This window comes from Copidosoma floridanum, unplaced genomic scaffold (genome assembly GCF_036245765.1).
Source record: "Copidosoma floridanum isolate Cflo_tuat_1 unplaced genomic scaffold, Cflo_Japanese_pri ptg000001l, whole genome shotgun sequence".
Lineage (NCBI taxonomy): Eukaryota > Metazoa > Arthropoda > Insecta > Hymenoptera > Encyrtidae > Copidosoma > Copidosoma floridanum.
Window position 1 is genome coordinate 2,033,848 of NW_028321878.1, and position 22,550 is coordinate 2,056,397.

Below are 22,550 nucleotides of genomic sequence, written 5' to 3' on the forward strand. Positions count from 1 at the left end.
TATTACGTGGATCGATTGTCGCACGCAAATAAGTCCCGCGCGGAAACGTCAATACAATTATAATTATAGAGGTATACTTGCAGGAGCTCTCGGGCGCAATAAATAATGCGAGCGGCAAAAGACTCGGCTCTCTCGCGTCCTCCCCTCCATTCGGCCCTTGGAGGCGCGCGTTGCTTGGCTCGCTTGTTTGCTCCAACGATACGCATTAGGAATTGATGGCACCGATCGAGGCTAAAGATATTGTTCTCGGCGTCTTACTCCTCGTGCCGTTTAGAGCGTAATGATGTTTCTTTTTTTCCTGGTGCACTTGAGTGCAATGAATCTTGGAATACTTACTTGGAAGGGCCATTCCCAATGAAGACTTTTGTTCGAAACACATAAATAAACCGCTTGTCTAAATAAAAATGTATTATAATTTCTTGTGGTTTGTTCTAATTATACTAAGTAATTTAATTGTGATGGGTAGAAATAGCGCTTACATTTACTTTGGTGTTTTAGGTACTTTAAAGGCATAAAAATTTAAAACAACTATTTGACCATCAATAAATCCCAGAGTACAGTATACGTCGCTCTCGTCGTTTGTATGGAAAAGATAGAGGCCTTTATGTGATTTTAATCAAAGTTCGGGATTATCTTATCGCGCTAACCAAATTAAATAAAAAAAAAAAAAAAAAAATATAATCATGTGGTTGTTGCAGCTTCTCGAAAATAAACAATGCCTCAGGAAAAATAAATAAACGGTAAAACTGTGTACATTTACGTACTTTGGCGTTACGACACGTGCGTGCGTATTTTAAGCGAGTCAATGTTTGCAAGCGTAAACTAATACGATAAGCCGCGGGTGAGCAGAAGCTTCGATTTCAAAGCACACCGACTATGGCACATCTCCCTCTTGCAATGTTTGTTACGTTCGCGCGATCAAACACTCGTCTCTAATAATACACGAGTTTTTTTTTTTTTTTTTTTTTTTTTTTTTTTTTTTTTTTTTTTTTTTTTTGTAAAATCCGAAAAAAGTTGCAGTTGACAACAAAGTTCGTAAAATTACAAGGTGTACATTTTGAAAAAAAAAAAAAAAAAAAAAAAACATGAAAAGAATACTCCTGGCTCAATGAACTCGGAAAAAAAAACAAAAGCACACCAAACAAACGCCCGACAGCTCCGATTTTCTCCTCGGCTCCACATAACCCGAAATTCCCAGCCGACGAAAGAGGTGTTAATAATTTTTCTAGCCACTTATAAAGTACCAATTGTGAAAAAAAAAAAAAAAATTTAGATAAGAGAAAAATGTGCGACAAGAGCAAATGCTGTTGCAAGAAAAAGGTCGGCCAGGTGGACCAGGCAACCCTCCAGAAGCTCCAGGCCCAGTACGACGAGTTCTCCAAAAAGGAGAGCGGCTCGCTCCTCAAGAAGCACCTCACCCGCGAGATCTTCGACAAGATCAAGGTAACGTGGTGAAAACTCAAGGCGTGCGAGAAAAAAAAAAAAAAAAAAAAAAAAACCCATCGCTACCCTCAGTCGCGCAAGACGCGCTTCAACTCGTCCCTGTTGGACGTGATCCAGTCGGGGCTGCAAAATCCGGACTCGGGCGTGGGACTGTACGCGAGCGACCCCGACGCCTACTCGGTCTTCGCCCCGCTCTTCGACCCCGTGATCGACGACTACCATGGCGGCTTCAAACCCACCGACGAGCACCCCGCCCGCGACTTTGGCGACCCCGCGAGCCTCTCGAAACTCGATCCCAACAACAAGTACATAATATCGACTCGCGTCCGCGTGGCTCGATCCCTCGAGAACTTCCCCTTCAACCCCACCATGAGCAAGGAGCACTACCTCCAGATACAGGACAAGGTATGGCAAACAGAAAAAAAAGAAATTAAATTACAACAAGCCCTATAGGTGCCGTATGACCACGTAAATGACTTGCGTCTTCAACAGCTGTGCAAGGCACTGACCTCCCTGGACGGGGAGCACAAGGGCGAGTACCACCCGCTGTGCGGCATGGACGAGTCGACCAAGAAACAATTGATCGACGACCACTATCTGTTCAAGGAGGGCGACCGTTTCCTACAGGCGGCCCGAGCTTGCGAGCACTGGCCGATAGGTGAGTAGTGCTGGACGCGCGGAAAATTGAAAAAACAACATACTCTCCCGCTCGTGTTTCCCTTTTTTTTTTTTTTATTTCTTTCGTTTGCTCCTTGGCCCGTTTGTCACGCGGTCCCTCCGGGCTCTTTGGCTCGTTGCGCAAAAGTTCCGAGACGCTTTTTCTTGAGCCTAGTTTATTGTTTTATGGCTCGACAAACAAATGTATCAAGATGCCCTGGCTAGCTTCGATTACGGGGAACAAAAAAAGAAAAAGGGAATTTGGCCGCCTTTTCCGCCAAACTCGCACGCGTGGGTATTTTTCATCGCCCGGCAACTTTTTCATCCGCCCGAACTTTTGCATCTCCAGAGATTGAAAACAATCGCCTCATCTCTCTCCCCCCCCCCCATCCTTGTGATTCTCGATCGCCGGCCCACTTCTTCTTCCGTTGTGCCGGCGGGAGAAAAGAAAAACAACAACAAGCGCACGAAAACAGCAAGAAAAGCTGTCCAAGTTTCGTTTTGGCGGCGCTTTTTCCCCTCGATGCCGGTGCGCGAAGAGAAAGATTGCTCGACGAGGGAGGGGAAGCCGCAAACTAGATTACCGGGGACTTTTGGCACTCGGGACCTTTTTTTTTTTTTTTTGGCTTTTCTTGCTCTTTTACGAGTTTATTAAGTCTCGGGGTGAAAGAGGGGGGGGGGTGGATTTTTGTCGAAACAACTTTGAGCCTCTCGGAGGGTATTTCTGCGCTTGCACGCTCGAGCAGAGAGTAATACCCGGGGGATTGAATTGGCGCTGAGATGGGCACTCGTTCTGCGAATTGGAAGTTTAATGAAGCGAGTTTATGTGGCTGGGGAGAGGCTCGGGCTGATTTTTTGAAAATATCAAGTGTTTTTCTACTTTGTCAATTAAATTGATGATTTTTGCATCGATATTATGTACGAGTTGATGGTCGATGCTATTTAAAAACTGAATGAATGAACAAAAATTCAGCATCTGCACTTGAATTTTCATGGATTTTTCATTTTCAAATAGCTGTAAATTTCGATGAAAAGCAAAACGAAAAGGAGCAACATTTTTTGATACGTGCTGCTTATTTTCAACTTTCGTCGCTGTATAACAGTCAATGTAGCTGCGATACAAGTATGGTACGTTAACCCAAAAAATCAGCTGAAACGTCCTAAATCTGAGGTATCCATGTTCATATCATACATACACTTTTTGCAATAGTAGGTAATCCTTGTTGATTAAGATTTTTTTTTCATCTCGGAAGCTTTTGTAATTCATTTCAACCTTGACGAGTACCCGCTAAATACAAACTGATACGAAGACGATGATTGGAAAGTCTTTTTTTAGTGTTTAAGCCATTTTCTGACATAATGGCTGGAATATCATAACTTTGGATTCGGTGTGTCCAATTGCTTGTATCAGCCGAGGAATACAAGTAAAAAACTATCTCCGTCGTGATATTTTCAATTGCTTCATCAGTGACGTACACGTATTTCACGTATCCTAAATTAAAGCGCTAATCGAAAAGTCTTTGTTTAAAATTGAAGTAATTTTTTCCTACCTCGAGGCGTTTTTCGTGTCATTTGTCCTTCGGGCCGAAAAATAGCCCTAGTAGCGATGCTGCTTCTGTAAAATTACTGTTCCGTGAGACTAACTGGGACATCATTGTTTGCCACGAAACATAATACAGCTTACGGAATTTAAACTAGAACAAGTTTATTTTAGGAAATGAAGAATACTTTGACATCGTTTTTTTAAGCAATGAATTTTTCGTTTGCTAAAAAATTATTTGGGAGGTGTTATTAGAAATAAATATAAATATCGAGTCAGAGACATTACCCCAATTTAAAACCATAAATAAAGAACCTCAGATTTAATAACGCAGTAACGAATGATGGGAAGAAATAAAAACAACAATAAATAAATAAAATTAAAATAAATTAAAGTTCATGGAAAAATTATTATTGATTTACTTGTACGAAATCAGTAACGTAACAATTTATTATTTAAATTTATGATTGTTGTTTTGATGTTTGACATGTTAGTCACATGCAACAGATTAATTTTTTGCATCTTTGTTTCAAACAACTGAACCTCCTCGTTCGGGAAATATATTAAAATTCTCCTCATCAGATCCCCAGACGAATGCACATATTTCTCATCTTGTCCGTCGGTACCGAGGTGGAAATGAAAATGAAAAGCCGCTAGCGAGCGGGGATAAATTATTTCTAACGAGTCGTAAAAACAAAAGAATAAATCGCCCGTACAGCACAGATATATCCTAAACCGGTGTGTTCTGTGGAGCACTTTCTTCCTCTTTTCTTTTGTCCCAAGTCGAAAGGGGTGGTAACCAAGCAAGTGTTTTTGATCAGGAAAAAAAAAAATTGCCAGAGAAAACGAAAAGAAAAAGAGGGCCGCCGATCGAAAGAAAAGCGGAGAACGAGCAACGTTAGAGCGAGCGGAAAATCGGAATTGTGCTTTTCCATTCTGGCGCAACTCGGGGGATAATTGGATTCGCGCGAGCGAGCGCGGCCATCAGCCATTCGCAAAACGCTTTACTTGTGCGTTGCTTATGAATGTGGTTTGGGTTAAAAAAAAAAAAAATTATCCGACTCTTCAGGCACGGCTGCTCCTCGGGACTGACTCGTATGTACATCTTCGCTGGAACAAAAAAATGGAGCACCACATAAAGTCACTGTTTAGACCGTGATGTACGAGGGTAGAAATGTATTTGCAGAGTCTTGGTTAATACGAGCGTTTTATTGATTCATCAAACTGAGTTTTTTCTATTATTGCTTAAACATTTCAATGTGTTTCCGTGAAAATATTTATGTATTTATCATCATACGTTAGGTGAATAGCTTCGTTTTCGTGCTTCAATCTGACGTTTTACAGTTCAGGATTAGAGAGAAAGAGAGAGAAAGTTTTAGGAATAAAAAATACAACTTTTTAGTGTGTATACATATGGGAAATTACATAAGAAAAATTTTTTTTAACGGAAATTACTTTTTCGTGTATTTTATCAAGTTTTAACTGTTGATTTAATCAACTATTTTAATGCATCACCGATTATTCGGGCAAAATACTCTGGTAAAATTAAAATTCAACGTATCATTACTTTCGTTGAAAATTGACACTTCCCCAATACAATGCTGCAATAAAATAATAATTATAAAGTTTAAATAAATTGTTGATTTTATTATTGTGATCAATTCAACAGCTCAATACCTTGATTGTTTGGTGCCAACAGCAGAGAAAAAAAAATTCTAATAAAATTCCTTGGGGTTCTCGACACACCTTTTTTTTATACTTATAAAAATCTAGTCGTTTTCATTATTATATTATGCTCAAAAAACTGCTACTGCTGAGAGAACTTCTTGACAGAACTTGAAAAGAGTTTTATTACACCATCTAGGCGTTTTTCGTAGATATTTTGACGTTTACAGGTCCCTTGATAGGAAAAACAACATTAGCCACATAATGGCTATACAACCGGAGGCTACGCTACGGTCCCTCGGGCCGCAACATAATACAGTCCTGATGGCTATTGTACGACGAAAACAATTGTTTGTCTCATTAAAATAGCATTAAAATGCGTGACAAAATATAAATGATCACACATTCGTGGGTCAAATGTTTTTCCAATTGCCTACATATATGTAACGGAGGCAACTTAGGCATTATAAAAAAAAAAAAAAAAAAAAAAAAAAAAAAAAAAAAAACAGTATCCTTGCTACCACGGAATCAAATATATATCTTTCAGGCCGCGGCATCTTCTTCAACAAGGACAAAAGCCTGCTGGCCTGGGTGAACGAGGAGGACCACCTGCGCCTCATATCCATGCAGAAAGGCGGCGATCTGGCCGCGGTTTTCCAGCGCCTGATCTCCGCCCTGTGCAAGCTCGAGCAGCACGTCAAGTTCTCGCGCAGCCGGCGCTTCGGATTCCTCACCTTCTGCCCGTCCAACCTCGGCACGACCATTCGCGCCTCCGTGCACGCCAGCTTCCCCAAGCTCGCGGCCGATCTCTCCAAGCTCGAGGAAGTCGCCGGCCGCTACAATCTTCAGGTGAGAGGACCTATGTATGCTCATTCGCTGAGGGTACGTGTGTCTCGGTGTCATCGGTATTTCGGGCTCCGAGTGCCTTGCATTCGTCATCGTACCTTCCACGTATTTTGGAAATCCATGGTGATAGCTTGATGCGAATACTTGACAATTCCACAAGCATTGTCCCGTGACAAAGATCATTATTTTACGAGTGAATTTTTTTTTTTTTTTTTTTTCATGAATACACCGAGAGGAAAAAATTATTGACATTTCAGAAAAAAATTACATTCTGCACGGTATAAATCGAATGTAAGCTGTCAATAATAAGGGAAAAGTTTTAACAGTAAACATTTCTATGCGGGAAAGTAAAATTTACTCACTGATCCTTTTAAGGTTTACTGCTCCAGCGTGGTTATTTTTACTGTTCTAAAGATAATTTTTGCTATTCAAAAACAAGAATTGTTTCCTCTTTTGCCAGCTTACATTCGATTTACCGTGCGGAATGGTAATTTTTGCTGCAATTTCTCTATGATTTTTAATATATTTTTTTTCTCTCAGTGTATTCTTATCGATTACATTGGTTTATACGCTCATGTGATTTTCATTTCAACTTGTTGGTTGATCCCATTCCAAACCTTAAACCCAAAGCGGGTCAGTGAAAAAAGGTCAATGTTTTTTTTTTTGTAATCAGTAAATCGTAATGGATTAAAAGAGGGAAATAAAATGGAATTTTTGACGGATGCACAGGTTCGAGGTACTCGAGGTGAGCACAGCGAGAGCGAAGGGGGCATCTACGACATAAGCAACAAGCGCCGGCTCGGCCTCACCGAGTTCCAAGCCATCGAGGAAATGCACAAGGGAATCGTCGAGCTGATCAAGCTCGAGGAAGGCTGCTGATTTGAAAGAGATTTGGTTTTTTCAATGTCGATCCATACCTTTTAAAAAAAATTTTTAGTGCTAAACGGCACGTGAACGAAAAAACGTTTGGCTGAAAAATAGAGAAAATAAATGGGTCAGAAGGACTACTATTAAAATCTCGAATCTTTTGAGATGCATTGACTACGTTTTTTATTCTCATTTGGTATCAAATAAGCAAATGATGACTTCAAAGTTTGTGTCGCCTAACTGTTCAAGGTCTTTACGAAAATTCAAGCACAAAACTACGAGAAACATACGTTAATTAAGACATACGTCTCACACCCACAGCTAAAGTAAACTTAACTCGCTAACGATCTTCATCGACGTTTGCTCAAAGTTCAGTATTTCCAAAGTATAAAATCTGCACGACGTCAGCAGTGGATATGGCGATGCAACTACCTACAATAGAGACACATACGAGCAAGAATTTCGACCTTCTGTACTTTTGGAAAAGAAAATTCCGTGCGCGCAAGCCTTCGAAGTTTAGTATGTATAGGATCACATATTTTATGTGCACTTGTGCAAAGAAATCGATAGAATGGCAATACACGTACCGAAAAAGGTTCGAATGGAAAAAAAATTCACATACTTGAATCGCCTTTACTTTTACTGCAGTATATAGCTCTCACGTCTATGCTCCGGTTTTCTTTTACTACGTTTTTTATTCAATGAAACTCCTCGCGCGTACACGGATACTATACGACTGTAATCCACCCAGTAGCTGCCGTAAATATTTCTCCATGGGGCCCTCTTTTTCGGTTACTACTAAAATTGTTTTCCTACTCTGGACTTTTTTTTTTTTTTTTTTTTTTCAACCTTTAAATGTTTACTGCGTCTTCGATAGGAATCTGCGCCTCCACCAACCAGGGCTAGCACAAGGGCGTGGTGTTACACCGGCGGCATGTGCCAACAGGTACCAAAACTGTTATTCAGCCCGTATGATTTGTGAATAATATATGTGGGTTGGTGGAACGTGAGGGGCCATAAATTTCCGTATTTTCATCCTTACGCTCTTGCAAATGCTTCTCGTATCTAATTAACATAGTCGACTGACATTCTCTCGGCCAACCGAGCTTATTATAAAATGAGTGATAAAAATCGATTGATATTACCGTGACTTACTTGGTTAAAATGGCCCTATGTGTTTAAACTTTTTGCAATAATGCGGTAAAGTATAAAAAACGTTATGCCTATACCGATTGATTTTATGTGGTATTATTGAGTCTGAATAATGTTATTAATAAAAAAAAAAAAAAATAAAGACTGCAATAACAACAACAACATTATAAACAAGAGTAATGTAATAAGTACAATCGAGTGTGTTCATAAGTTCGTAATGTTTTTGTTAATAATGAACAAAGAACATACAGACGTGGGCACCTTATTTTTATGTGTTTACAAAAAAATAAAAAAGGGGCTCGTCTTGGAATGTCAGTTGTATCACCTACTGTTGCAGAGGTGATTATTAGGGGACCCCTTGTGCTTTCAGAATGTGTTTATCTGTCACCCGTGGGCTCGGATTCCCGTGAGAGCCATTGCGACGGCCGAATGTCAAGTATGCCGGACAAAGTTGGTTTATTTTCCGATTTTCTTCGGCCTATAGCTGTACTGGCGGAAAAAGGTAATAAACGGCGCAAGCCGGCCCACGTACAGGTAAAAGATTCGCGCAAACGAGCCGTCAAAGTATCCTCTTGCTCCGAGTGCAATAGGTAGTTGTGGGGCACCATTTGTGCGGCTGGGAAGGTGCGGGGGAGAAATGGCAAAGAACAGGAAGTGAGGACAAAACAGTTTGAAAAACAGTCCATGTCAATAGATTCGTTCGTGGTACGGGTAAAAGGAGTACCCCCGAAGCCTCGAGGAAATACCGTGTTTGTGCGGACCTTCGAGCTTACACCCCCGAACGAATCTGTAATAAAAGGCTCCAGGAGACACGCCGGGTAAAAAGGAGAAAGCTTCGATGTCTCGATTTTAACAGTTTCGCGTGACGAAATTACCGAGGTTATATATTATACAATGTGCATTTTACTTCGAACGTTTTCCTCTCGTGGAGCATTTCAAAACGGATATTCATGAACAACGGTGCATTGGTAAACGGATAATACTCTCTGTTATCAGCTACGAACCAAAAAAAATAACGCTTTGCTCAAATTTTAATCCATAGACGTTTGTCTGTAGCCACGTGTACAGAATAAAAAATAGATCTATCATTTTTTTTCGCACTTTGCTGCATTCCAAACAATTTTTATTTTTTTGCTTGTACTTAATGGTTGCCCTTTTATTTTTTAAAAATATTTATTTGTTAATATTCTTGCTTATTTATTGCCGACTAATTGCTGCTGTTGTTTTTTGAATCTGTTTTTTATTTAATCTTTCTCAACTTTCTTCTCTTTTTTTTACTTTTTTTGTCATGTTTAATCTCCGTTTTGAGTTCTATCATTCCTGTTCATTTTCTTGACTGTTTTTTTATTTCACGAGTTATTGTTTACCATTTTCTCTAATAAAAACTTTTGATTATAATTTAAGTTACATTAGGTATCACATTGTAAACATAAGAAAAGATATAGAAGATCAACCTGAGTAATATTACGATGTTAAAAATGGATATTTTTGTGTTTTCAAAGTGATTTTCTAATCTCCGATCAAGAAAAGTTTATGTACGTAGGTATATGTATGCGTACATGTGCGCATCAATACTTTTTATTGACGATGATTGAGTGAACCATTGACAAGTGGTAAATGACGCACCTTTGACGGTGAAGAATGTCCCGGGCCGCACGTGTAGCCATGACACTCGAGGCTAAGCCGAGGGCGGCAAACATGCGGCCTGAGTAATCTTTACTATTTTTTTGGCCTACTTTGACTAATAAAAAAAAAAAAAAATTTACTCTCACTCTCGCGTAATAAAAGTGAAAGCACTAATTTAGGCTGAGGTAGACTAAAAAAATGGTTCTAGGAATAATGACTTTTAAATAAGGCATTTGAAAAAAAAAGTAAGGATAAACATGTAACCTACAGGAATGTAAATCCGTTACCGAGCTTGAACCGTTTTACCGTTGTCATGTTACAAATGTACCATACCTATATACAAATAACTTACTCCGAGCACGATTTTTTTTTTAAGTGATTTAAAAAAGTACCCTATGTTTGAGACTACCAAAACAGAAAATCTATTACATCAACTGTTATGTTTGTTGAAATAAACAAATGTGATTTCCTTAAAACTTGTTTCCTGGATTCGTCTAAAAAATTCGTATTTATGTTAGTATTTGCTTTGAGTACAAATTACATTGGAAATGGGAATACGTCAAGTTTATATTATCAAACATTTGAATTATGATTTCACATTTATGTTAAAATAAGCCTCAAATAGTTATTGTTCTATTTTAAAAGCGAGAAAAAAATGTAAATCATCAAATAATTATCAAATAGTTCATCCAAATGCAACAGAATTAATTTGTAGAGAGATTTCACGTGAGGTTGGAAAAAACTAGATTTTTCAGGATTTATAACATTATAATCTTCAAATTAATGTTTGCTTCGTGAAACGTCTGTTATCGAGTATTAATATTATCAAGTAAAATTATTATCTACGAGAGATAATTTTAATTGAAATCTCGGAGTCAGCATAAATATATAGCTTTAGTGTGCCTTTGTACTGACGAAAATAGAAATTATACGCCTAAAATTTTCGGAAGGCATAAAATAATTCATCTTGTCGTGAAACTTCTGAAAGCATGCCCACTAATGGTTTTTTTAATTTTTATACTTTAGAAATTTTTCAAAATGCCTCATTCTCATTCTGGGAATTTTATAAGCTCTTAAATTGGAAAGAACGATTGTAACAGTCGCAGACTGAGCCATAGTTATTTTTAGAACCAGTGTTTGATTTTTAAAATAAATATTTGCCTTGTTATCTTTATAGCAAAAGTAGTTGGAACAGTAAAATTTTTTATTTGAAATTTTTGGATATTAGACTTTGAATGAAAGAAACTTGGTAAATGATTATTTTACACGCACTTTGCAAATAAATTCTATATACTTGATTACTTTAAACGGATTCTAATTGATTATAATGAATATATAATATAATATATAAATGACATTCACATTTGATGTATTGAAAAATTTCAAAATTTTCAATTGTTCCAATTAAAAACTTGTATTAGTTGGGCCGTGACTACTGTAAACCAAAATACTAAAAAACTTGATTGAAACGTATAATTAATTTTCAATGTATTATACGAGTGTCAAGATCAAGGTCGCGCAATGGCACGTAAAATGTCCTTTTGCAACTAACAATGCGTAAATAAAGGAAAATAAAAATACCTAAAAACTCGACCGTACTCAAGCATTTTGACCATTGACGTGTACTCGCATGTTTATAACCCGTTTGCACGATGTGTACACCAAAACAAAGAAAAAGAGATCCAGACAAGCCGATCTTGAGATGAGCAAGCCGTAAAATATGCAGCAGGTATAATATATTTTGCTCGATGTGACGAGCCATCCGTGATGTCAGAAATGGTACAGCTGTGTGTGGATATGTCACGCGAAAAAAATTCGAACTCGGCTCTTATCGTGCAAAGGCACTCCACGTGCAACGTATTGACCGGCAGCTCAAAAACCGGCTCGGCAACTCGTCGGCCAGTTTTTAATTCGCGCACGTGCCGCTCCCCTCTTCTTATCTTTTTTTTTTTTTTTTTTCATTTGTCACACGCGGCTGTTGATTCTTGCAAGATAAAATAAAATGCACTGGCGGTGTTGGGTGTTTACGGTAATTTTATAAAAATGCAGCGCACAAAGGACAGCGTTGAGGATAAGGAAGCCCGACAAGGTCTCGATATGTATGGACTCGAGCCCTTTGCAGCGGAAAGTTTTGAAAATCAGCTATTGGTACTTGTTGGCGCGTTACCTTGAGCGAGGAGAGGTTATCCGCGTAGAGAACGAAGGCCATTCAACAAAAAAGCATGCCCTTACTTTTTGGATGACACAAGCTCGTGCCAGAGGTAGGGGAAACACTGCCCGACGCTGGCTGGATTAATGTATAAAAGTTTCGCTTTTCACTCCGAAGAGTCGAGATCGATCGACTCCGAGTAGAAAATTTCTGTTCCACGGTTGCGTAAAAATCATGATCTATCGCTTAAAATAATCACGTAAACATCTCGGCGTTAAAATGGGGTAACTTGACCTCTCGTTACGTTTATGTTGTTGTGAAAACCGTTTTTTTTTTTTTTTATTTTATTTTCGTATACGAGTTGTGAATCACTTTTTTATTCACCGTTCGCTAATGTCATTTAATTTTGATTGATCAATCGTAACTATCAAAATAAATAAAATTGTTGTTATTATTTTTTTAATCTGCATAGTAGAGAATTATAATGCATTTTTCCAAAAGTATACGCTTACCTAGACATCTTTTAATTATACTTTCTAAAAACAGCCCTAAACTTGAAGTTTTGCAGTTTCTAGATTGCCCCTCCACTAGGTGACATGCAGGGCTGCTACGTGTGAGACAGGGAATGGTTAATAGATCGTTTTAAACGTGAAAACTTTAAACGATGAGTAATGCAGAAACTTCAATACCTTAATGATGTCATTGGGTCGTATGTGTTCCTACTCATTGCAGGACTACAGTTTAAAGGGTGTTGCTCCGACAAAGCGGTAGTTTCTGTGTTTTCGCGTTTTAACTCCTGTAACATTTAAGGCTACGATCAAAAGGTTTCTGCTGGTTATCATGGATGTTATACTGTTTTTATTAGTGTTAAAAGTGCAATTGGCTTTTAGTCTCGATTTGAAAGAATTTGTACCATTTAAACACGATATTATCAGAGTTCGAAATGAAAGTCATTTGAGAGCCCTTGAGGACCTTAATCAGTATGCCGTACTTGATTTTGTGAGTAAAATTTTTATTTTTAATAAAATGCAATATACTTTGTTGAATTATATATCAGATTCCACAGAATATGTACTGTGAATGTTTAAAAAAAATTTTTTAATAAAATTATTCATTATTGAAACGGTTACGTTAATATGTATCAACATTAGTTAAGTTGTGTACCGCTATATTTATAAAAACGTATATGAAAACCTCAGTTTAAATAATAGTCTTTACAATTATTGTGTTCTCAATTTTGCTGTTACATATTTAAAAGTGAAAGTGAAAACCTGGTACTGATACACTTGACGATTCTATTCTGCTACAATAATTAAGTGTTCCAATGGATTTCAAACTTTTTAGTAAGACATAAAAAAACGGCATCGAATAATTTAAATACATTAATTATCAAAATACCAAAAATACCATACGGATAATATACTTCTCACGGTTTTTCTTTGAATTAAGAAACGTGAAAATGTCTGTCTTCATTTGCATGACGCACAATGTATATGGTAATCTCGTTTTAGTAGTTGATTTATGGCACTTACTTACTGAATTTTAAGGAATACTCATTAAAAGTCAATTTGTGAGTCAACACTTTTCAGATGGTTTTCCATCCTAGATTCACACGTGGTATTTAGCTGACCCATATCACTGATACCATTTAATTTACCTGTGTGTTCTAATAGTTGTAAATATATGAACTACAAAATTTAGGTCACTTCGCAAAATCATTTTGTTTTCCTAAAATTGAAAGTATTTGATTTATCAAAAAAATTAAAGTCTGAAGTTCCAATCAGAAAATAATTTATTAATTTTTTTTTCTGCGCGAGAAACATAAATTTTACTCTCACTTTTTAAATAATGACCAAGACATTTGTCAAAAAAAAAAAAAAAAAAAAAAAAATTGTCAATAGTAACAAAAGGTTACTTGTAAGAATGTGAGTAAAAAAAAATCATCCATTTTTTAACTGTTAATTACGTGTTACTTGTACTTCAATAGATAAAATTTTTTTAAAAATTATATTGGTGTCCACAAAGCAAACATTGGCAGTTGTAGCCGTAGCAGTAACATCTTACCGTTAGTCAGTTACGGCGGGTGGGTAGAAAAAAAAAAAAAAACAATTTTTTGTACAGATCGGACTGGTCGAGCGCCATGGGTACACGGCAGAGGAACACAAAGTGACGACAAGCGACGGGTACAACCTCGTGCTGCATCGGATTACTGGGGGCCCGTCAAGTCCACTTGCGAAGGAAGGTGGTCCGAGCAAACCCGTTGTATTCGCGCAGCACGGACTTTCCCTATCCAGCGACTCGTTTGTCTTGATTGGACCTGGCAAGGATCTCGGTAAATGCACACATTTGCTGATAAAAGTTTCTTCCATTCTATTCAATTTTTGAAATCTGCTTACTTCATAAATTAAGCAATAAAAATTTTTTTTTATCTTGATATAATTAAAATATTTCATCTTTACCAGCCTTTCTTCTTGTGGATGCTGGTTACGATGTATGGCTCGGAAACGCACGAGGCAACACTTATTCGAGATCCCATATTTCTTTGTCTCCGGAGGATAAACAATTCTGGGAATACAGGTGTGCATAATTACAAGCACAAAAATAAAACTTAATTTAGCTCGCTAATGCATCTAAAAAAATGTTCTTATAAAATAAATCCATGCATAGTATAATCTTAATTCTTTTTTTTTTTTTTTTTTTTTTTCAAAGCTACCACGAAATTGGATTGATTGATTTAAGTACGTCGATAGATTATGCTTTGATTACGTCGAAGCAGAAAAACTTGACTTTTATTGGTTACTCGATGGGAGCACCAGAATTACTCGTCCTTTTGTCAGAATCTCCAGAGTATAATCAAAAAGTAAAATTAGCTGTGCTTCTTGCGCCTATTGTCATTTGGAAGCACAAACTGCAGCCTATAATGAAAATGTACAACCATCTGCGCAAATTCATTCATGTGAGTAATTATCGTTTGCCAGTAGAAGTTAAGCATCATTTGAAAATGAAAAATGAATCTAAGTATTGACACCTCATACAATTACAGAAAATGGTTACGGAACAAAATTATTACGAGTGGCTGCCGCAATCTAGCTTTGCTGGTGAATTTGCTAAAAACCATTGCAAGAACAACATGTATCCTGAATTATCGCTGTGCAGCAATCTGCTGAGAATAGTAGCTGACATAACAACATTTAACACAGTAAATATAATGTTTTTAATATATTTATAATAATAATCATTTTTTTTTTTTAATTATGAAAGTTTTTCCCAGAGCGCCATTCCGACGATATTCGCACACTTTCCTGCCGGTATCTCATACCAGTCAGTGGAGCACTACTGGCAGAACATCGACACCAGAGAGTTTCAGGCGTATAATTATGGGACGCGCATCAATCAAAATCTGTACTTCAGCTCTAATCCACCGGTCTACGATTTGTCTCAAGTTACGGCACCTGTAGCCTTGTTTTTTGGGCATAAGGACTTTTTTGCTACCAGCAAGGTAAGAGAATACATTTTGATGTACAATGCGTATATAATTAAACTTGTTTTTTTCCAAAATGGCGCATTTATGTTTACAGGATGTGGAAATTTTACGCCAACGTTTGCCAAATGTTGTTCTATTCAAAGAAGTGCTGTATAAAAAATTTAATCACCTGGATTTTTTATGGTCTCAGTATGTAAAAACGTTATTGTACGACGACGTGATATCATTAGCAAATGAGTATAGAAATTAATTCTGTCAAGCTCGTGCTTTATCTTATTTCGAACTGAATCTCTAAATTTGTGATATTTACTTTGTGAAATTATACAAAGTTTACTGCACTGAATACTTAGTAGTATATGATATAGATAAGAAAACTATTTATAATTACTATAATATTATTATTCATACTAATGTAAACATATTCGTACCTATAGAGTGCATACAAAGATTAATTAATTTAAATTGATATTTTAACTTTCAATGACTTGTATTATGAATTTTATTTGTTCATTTTACATTGTAAACCGATTTAAATAAACACATGATGTATTCTTCACGAAAGTTATTGTTTTGAAACAGTGTTATTTAATTTTATTCACGGGGTGTCCCTAAAATATTGTACTTAGCAACTATACACTTAATTGAGTTTGGTCTCATTACACCTTTTACTTATACTTTAATGGCATATCGAAGTATATTGCGGTCGAATGTACAATTTATTCCAGAAAATTCGAAAGTTAAATAATACACGTAAAACGAGTAAAATTATTTTTTTTAAAACACAGCAAAAAAATTTAATTTTTAAAAAATATTTCTCTTATAACAACTACAAAACTTATTTTTATTATATTCTTATGTTCTTTTAAACATATTTTTAATTTATCTTTCAAGCAGTGCAGGAAAAATTTTTTTTTTACTTTTCGGAAATGCTTTGAAATAAATTTTAACTATTATAAATAAAATCGTCTGTCACTTTTACTCAAAACAGTACTTTAAAATTTGAGTAATACATAACTTAGTATAACTATTTTAATAGTATAGAAAATTCTAAGGATGAACCGACGAATTATTTAGTCTTTTAGCTCTTCTAGTGACAGCAAAACCTTTAGAAACGTTAAAAAGTAGTTGGGGGAGACTTGGAGATGTCTAATGAGGCTTGTGATTACGGCTTCCAATGAAACGATCGAGCCAATGATGATAAGCTAGACATGTGGATAATTCAGTCACGATCTGTTTGCCAAAACGAACCGCACTTCTTTGTCTTGCCTCAGTCGATCTCACTTCAACATCTGATTCAGGATGAATTTACTTCAGACACTTCTGTCCATTTTCTTCCTCCAATTCTTAGCTTTGATTCAGCTGTTCGATTGGTTGGGTTATCAGAACAAGGTTGTGGTGCACGTAAAAAGTCTCAACCATCCCTTCGACCCCGCGACTGAGTATCCGATCCTCAATTTTGTAAGTATGACAATTACTAAAATATTTTCGGCCCCACAATTACTTAACAATTGTTTGTAAATGTAAACCAACTCGTTGTCAACCTTTTGGAAATATCTATCGCCTAAAGGTAGGACTAGTCGAGGTACACGGTTACACTGCCGAGGAGCACGTCTTGGTTTCACCTGATGGTTACAAGCTGATGTTGCATCGAATCTCCGGGAGCCCCAAGTGCAAAACCACAAAACGCAAGCCTGTGGTATACCTCCAACATGGAATTATGCTATCATCGGACAGTTGGGTACTTATTGGACCAGAAAAGGATTTGGGTTAGTGTTTATTTTACATAAAATTGTTTTACTGCCAATCGTCTTGCTCATTGTTGATGTGAGTGATACTTATAAAACAATTTTTGGTTGAATTTACACTGTCAAACTAGTATGATAAAACTCCTATTACTGCGAATTATTTTTATTATTATTATCAATATTATTATTTTTTTTAACGGATTATTATTAAAATACAGAGTCCAGAGACTAGCACGTACAATTATTGTTAAAGTATGTCAATTCTTCTATAAAACCTAATTTTAAACTTTTACAAGAAGCCATGTTAATGTACACACAAAACTTAAAATAACATTGATATTTACAAAAAATATCGGTAGTTTTTGTACCTAGTGGCGCATGTCGTGGTGTGAACCCTTTTTTTCCTGTCAAGGACACATCCGACCCTCAAAAACGTCCGAGGTTGTGAACGTGGTAAGGAAAAATACATTTTCCTACCTCGGTCATTTTTGAGGGTGAAAAACTACTATTTAAGATGCTTTTAACAGTCGATTAAGGACATACAATATATAGCTTATTTAATTTTATCAAAAGCATATAAACTAGCACATGTGAGATAAAAATTACGGTAATGTATTAAATCCCCTCCCGAAAAAACTTTTTCTTAATCTAGTCTTGTCCCGAGAAATCGTGTTATCTCGAAATACTGTGGCTTATATATTTTCATTTAACATTTTAGGACGGTGAAAGATTTGTGTTTTGCGTCTTAGGGATGTAATGTACTATTTTTAGGACAGTAAAATATGTAAAAAAAATTTCAAATGTTTTTTAGCATTTCAGTTGGCTGACATCTGCAAGGATGTATGGATTGGTAATGTTCGTGGTAACACGTACTCTCAAAAGCATATTAACTTAAACATTTCAGCGAATGAATTTTGGGAATTCAGGTATTCTTGAGATACAATAATAAAATACATAAGTCCAGTGTAGATTACGAAATTTCCATTCCTAACAATGTGGTAATTTTATTGTTGCTTTGTTTCTTAAATGCTAAATTTTGAAAGTTGAACAAGTCAATGAACACAATATGATTTTAAATATTTATGTTACTTTTTTCTATTTTTAACAGTTACCACCAAATGGCAGTATATGACATTAAGACATTCGTTGATTTCATTCTTGAGAAAACTCATGTGAGAGACATAACGTACATAGGTTACTCCATGGGAACCACCTTGAGTTATGTCTTGTTATCAACGTTTCCAGAGTATAATCAAAAGTTCAATTTAGTACAAAGTTTAGCGCCTGTCGTTTACTGGAAATATCCACTACGAAAGATAGTAGCATACGTAGATTTAATTTACCAGCCACTAGTTGTAAGTAATAATCCTTTTTTCAACTTTATTACAAAGTATGAAATAGTTGACATCAATGTTGAATTTAGCTGCATTTTTTCTCAGTTTTTCGTACTGTTTTTTACTTGTAAAGTAGTATTAGCTAAAAGTTCATCCAATAATGTATTAAAACTTTTGTAGTGTATTTTGTATATTTTCAAATTTGTTTCTACGTTTATAGTCATTTTAATTTGTATGACATTATAGGCACTGTTGAGTAATTTCCAAGTAAACAACGTATTGCCACAGAGCACCATGGCCGCAGCGTTTGGAGCTAAATTTTGCAAAGACGGAGATGCTCTTCAAAACCTATGTGCTTCGTTGATTTCAACGATTGGACTAGACCCATGCCGACTGAATCGAGTAAGTATTTAGTATAAAATTTGATTTGACTTAGTAAATCATCATCAAATAATTATTGTTATTCAGTGTGATGTTTAGTAGAATTGGAAATTGACTGGTTTATTTAATTTAGTATTCAACTTTATTGATTTTTATGGATAATTTTATATTAATATCTTTGCTACAGTTTAGGACTGAACAAATCTGAGGGATTACAGTTTATTATATTTTTATGTATAATTGTGGTTACCAATCAAAATGTAAATCGTTTCAGACGGCTATACCCAACATTTTAGCACATTTTCCAGCTGGTACCTCTGCAATTACTGTCTATAGCTACAACCAAAATTACAAAATGAAAAAATTTCAAGCTTACGACTATGGTGTTAAAGATAATATGAGAAAATATGGTCAAAAAACACCTCCTGTCTACGACCTATCCAAAGTAACAGCCCCTGTTTCAATATGGTACGCCAAGAATGACGATATAGTCAACTACAAGGTATACTTGTCTTTTTTCTTAACGATTTATTATAAACTAGCAATAAATTTACCGAAATTATGAGTCTTCCTTTTCTTAGAAATTACGGAGTTTAACTGGTTGATGATTCAAAGTTTCGTTAATGAAATAAATGAATTCTTGTTTTATTTGCAAATTTTTTTTAATTTTTTTTTTTTTTTTATACATGATGCATAGGTTATCAATTCTTTAAAAAAAAAAATTCATTGTATCAATGAAATACAAATTGAGACTGAAAAATTTTACTTAAAAAATTATAAATTTAAAAATAATTGGTTTAGAAAATTTGTAGTATATCAACCATCGTTTAATTTTACTTCGTTGTGTATAAATTATAGTAATAATCACACCTTGAATAACACAATTAACGCAAAACAATCGCTTCATTTTTTTTAGGACGTACAGTACCTTAAAGGACAATTGCCAAATGTTGCTACTTACGAACAGGTGCAAAATGAAAACTTCAACCACTTTGACTTCCTCTGGTCACAAGATGCAAAAGAACTCGTTTATAATTTTATGATTATAGATATTGATCTTACGAATACGCTTTCTAGGTTTAAAATTTAAGTTATCAGTTATAAGCACTCGCAAATATATTTCTAGCAATACAATTTGTTTTTTAAATATTTATTATTAAAATTTTAATATATTTATTGTAAAAATTTGTATTGAAATAAAACATGTACTATTGAACTAAAAAAACTGAAAACGTTTTCTTTTTTAAAAATATTGCACATCCATTTTTCTACATACATTTTATTAGGGTTGAGTAAAATTTAACTTTCGTTATTGGATAATTAATTTGTTTAACTTATAGCAGTTTTAACATTAATTTAACTGAATAAGTGTTTCGTGATATATCTACGAAGAAATTTGAAACCACAGATTTCGATAATAAAAAGATGCCATAAGCTAGTTCATAATAAATAAATAAACAGGAAATCTCGCCAAGTAAGTGATTAACATGGTAAGGTTATTTTTAATACTTTTGATAAAACGTAGCTTGTAATGTTTTTGACTAACCCAAAGCATCGCTTTAAAATGCCTTTCAAAACAAGTATTTTAAGATTTATAAAATTACCGAATGTTAATTTCTCCGGTGGCAATGGATCAAAAAAAATAAAACTAAATACTTTGAATCTGTATGTACAGATATCTAATTGTTAACAACATAGATGTGATATAATAGTAGTTTTCGTGTCATAAGCACCATAACCAACGTGGCTATTTTTCGGCTATAGAGTTCTGAAAAGCAGGGCTTGAGGGGAAGACGGAAGAGTAGCCCTAAGCCCACGACTTTTGTCGTGAACACTATTTTTACTACCGATACTACCGAGGGTGCAGAAAATGTCCAAATGTTACGAAAAACGCCCTGAGGTAGGAAAAATATTTTTCTAAAATAGTAAATGTTTTAAATGATCATTGCCTTGGTTGACCAGAATAAATAAATTATTACGAGTTGCATGGCATCAAAATCCAGATAATTTCAAAACTCTATGAAAGTTTTATTCGAAAACTAGAATAAACTTCAGTAGATAAAATACAACAAAAAAATTTAGGTGACACTTGCCGAATTCCAACTGCCACAAAATTGCCCCTGGCTTATAGCTACAGGCTGTAAAATACCATTTTTTACAATAAAATAATCAAATGATAAATATTTGTTCATTAATTGCAGTAATTGTACTAAAAAATTATCTGTAGGCTGATGAAAGTCACGATGAAAATATCCAAACGACTTGTTCGTCACGTGCTTAAAATACGCATGAACAAAACAATTACAAATCGTTTATAAAAAAATATTTTCAATTTTTATCAAGTATCGGAGAAGGAATCCATGCGATAAGAAAAAAGTATTTTTTTTACTTTTTCATTGGTTGTTAAATTGCAGCATTCTAGAATAATGAAAGTGTTTAATAAATAAATGTAATGAAAATAAAATGAGATATAATGAATTATCCAAAATTTTCTGCATACCACGAAACATAATTGATACATTAAGCATGTCAAAGTATTTGTATTTCTAGAATTTGTTTCTTTGAAGTTCAAATGTGTATACTCTTTTGAAATCTAGTGCAACTTATTTCCAGAATATTTCCTGCTCTGAAGATACTTATTTTAATTTTTTTTTACTCGGAACAACATCATATCGTTTCTAATTTTTTCTTAGAACAGTCACTTTGATATCATAGAGAGTTGTGAAAAACGATAACTATTCCACGTACATAAAAAAAAAGTCTACTAATAGGCTCATATATTATATTAAAACAGTAGAATATCATAAAATTGACACATGGTGTGTTGTAGTTGTGTCGAGTACGAAATTGACAGCATGACAGTTGTTTCGTTTAATATTATAAAATTATTATTTGAACGCTAGACATTGATAAGGATAAAGTACGTTCCTTTGTCAATGAAATGGCCAAAATTTATTTTAACTTCTACTAATTAAACCTTTAAAAAAACTTTTGGAAACGTTTGCTGAAACGGATTTTTCCGTATTTGTCACCTACGTAATATGGGTTCGACAACCGTAAATATTTATACTTGCACGAAACGCCGAAAAAAGCGTTACGGAGCAAGTTCATGGCATCTCGAACTTGAAATTGGACGAAGATGGCAGAGTGAAACGGTACATGTGACCAATGAAGGGAGAGGAGGAGCCAAAGAAAACGAGAGAAGGAAAAGAAGGGGGCAAACATTCGGCTGGTGCGATGGTTTCGCACGTGCGACACACCTTTTTCCCTCGCTTGCTTGCCCGCTCTCTCCGTAAGTATCCATCTCATTCCCGCTCGCGTAATAATGAGGCTTACGAGTCATCAAGGTCTCCTGTAGCACTGCCACGTGCGGGGCGGAGTAAACAAGCACTGAAAAGTGGAGAGGATGAGCGACTCGTGGCTCCTAGTGGGGCAGAGGCTTCCAATAGGACAGGCGGACCAAGTGATGATAACTGCTCCAAAATAAAAAGTGGATGAGCCAGACAGGTGGACAACATTCAGCCCCGTGCTGCTCTTTGAAACAAGTCGTGCTCTCTGGTCGAGCACTTTGCTCAATCACTTCTCTTCGCGTGTTTAAGAGAGAGATCGTCATATTTTTATTTTTTGCCTCGCTCGACCTCATCTCGACATCGGAGTCACT

At 35.7% G+C, this 22,550-nt stretch overlaps 2 protein-coding genes across 2 annotated transcripts; both read left to right on the plus strand.

The window, feature by feature from the left end:
- Positions 1-1,284: 1,284 nt before the first annotated feature.
- LOC106636205 (arginine kinase) lies at positions 1,285-7,030 on the plus strand. The gene is made up of 5 exons (XM_014348525.2): positions 1,285-1,443; positions 1,516-1,848; positions 1,936-2,101; positions 5,853-6,154; positions 6,881-7,030. The coding sequence occupies exons 1-5, from the start codon at positions 1,285-1,287 to the stop codon at positions 7,028-7,030; spliced, it is 1,110 nt and encodes a 369-aa protein (XP_014204011.2).
- Positions 7,031-11,839: 4,809 nt separating this feature from the next.
- Positions 11,840-19,979, plus strand: LOC106646340 (uncharacterized). Its single transcript, XM_089588667.1, has 14 exons — positions 11,840-11,944; positions 12,756-12,944; positions 14,067-14,277; positions 14,408-14,522; positions 14,655-14,901; positions 14,989-15,144; positions 15,217-15,444; positions 16,744-16,887; positions 16,997-17,195; positions 17,986-18,100; positions 18,283-18,529; positions 18,755-18,910; positions 19,164-19,391; positions 19,806-19,979. Exons 1-14 carry the CDS (start codon positions 11,840-11,842, stop codon positions 19,977-19,979), a joined length of 2,514 nt encoding a protein of 837 aa, XP_089444793.1.
- Positions 19,980-22,550: the final 2,571 nt, after the last annotated feature.

Excerpts from the sequence above, each read along its gene's own strand:
- LOC106636205 (XM_014348525.2), top strand. The coding sequence starts at position 1,285 with ATGTGCGACAAGAGCAAATGCTGTTGCAAGAAAAAGGTCGGCCAGGTG. Across the intron at positions 1,444-1,515 it reads AGATCTTCGACAAGATCAAG|TCGCGCAAGACGCGCTTCAA; the intron begins GTAACGTGGTGA and ends CGCTACCCTCAG. Across the intron at positions 2,102-5,852 it reads TTGCGAGCACTGGCCGATAG|GCCGCGGCATCTTCTTCAAC; the intron begins GTGAGTAGTGCT and ends TATATCTTTCAG.
- LOC106646340 (XM_089588667.1), top strand. The coding sequence starts at position 11,840 with ATGCAGCGCACAAAGGACAGCGTTGAGGATAAGGAAGCCCGACAAGGT. Across the intron at positions 14,278-14,407 it reads TGGACCTGGCAAGGATCTCG|CCTTTCTTCTTGTGGATGCT; the intron begins GTAAATGCACAC and ends CATCTTTACCAG. Across the intron at positions 15,445-16,743 it reads ACTTTTTTGCTACCAGCAAG|ACACTTCTGTCCATTTTCTT; the intron begins GTAAGAGAATAC and ends AATTTACTTCAG.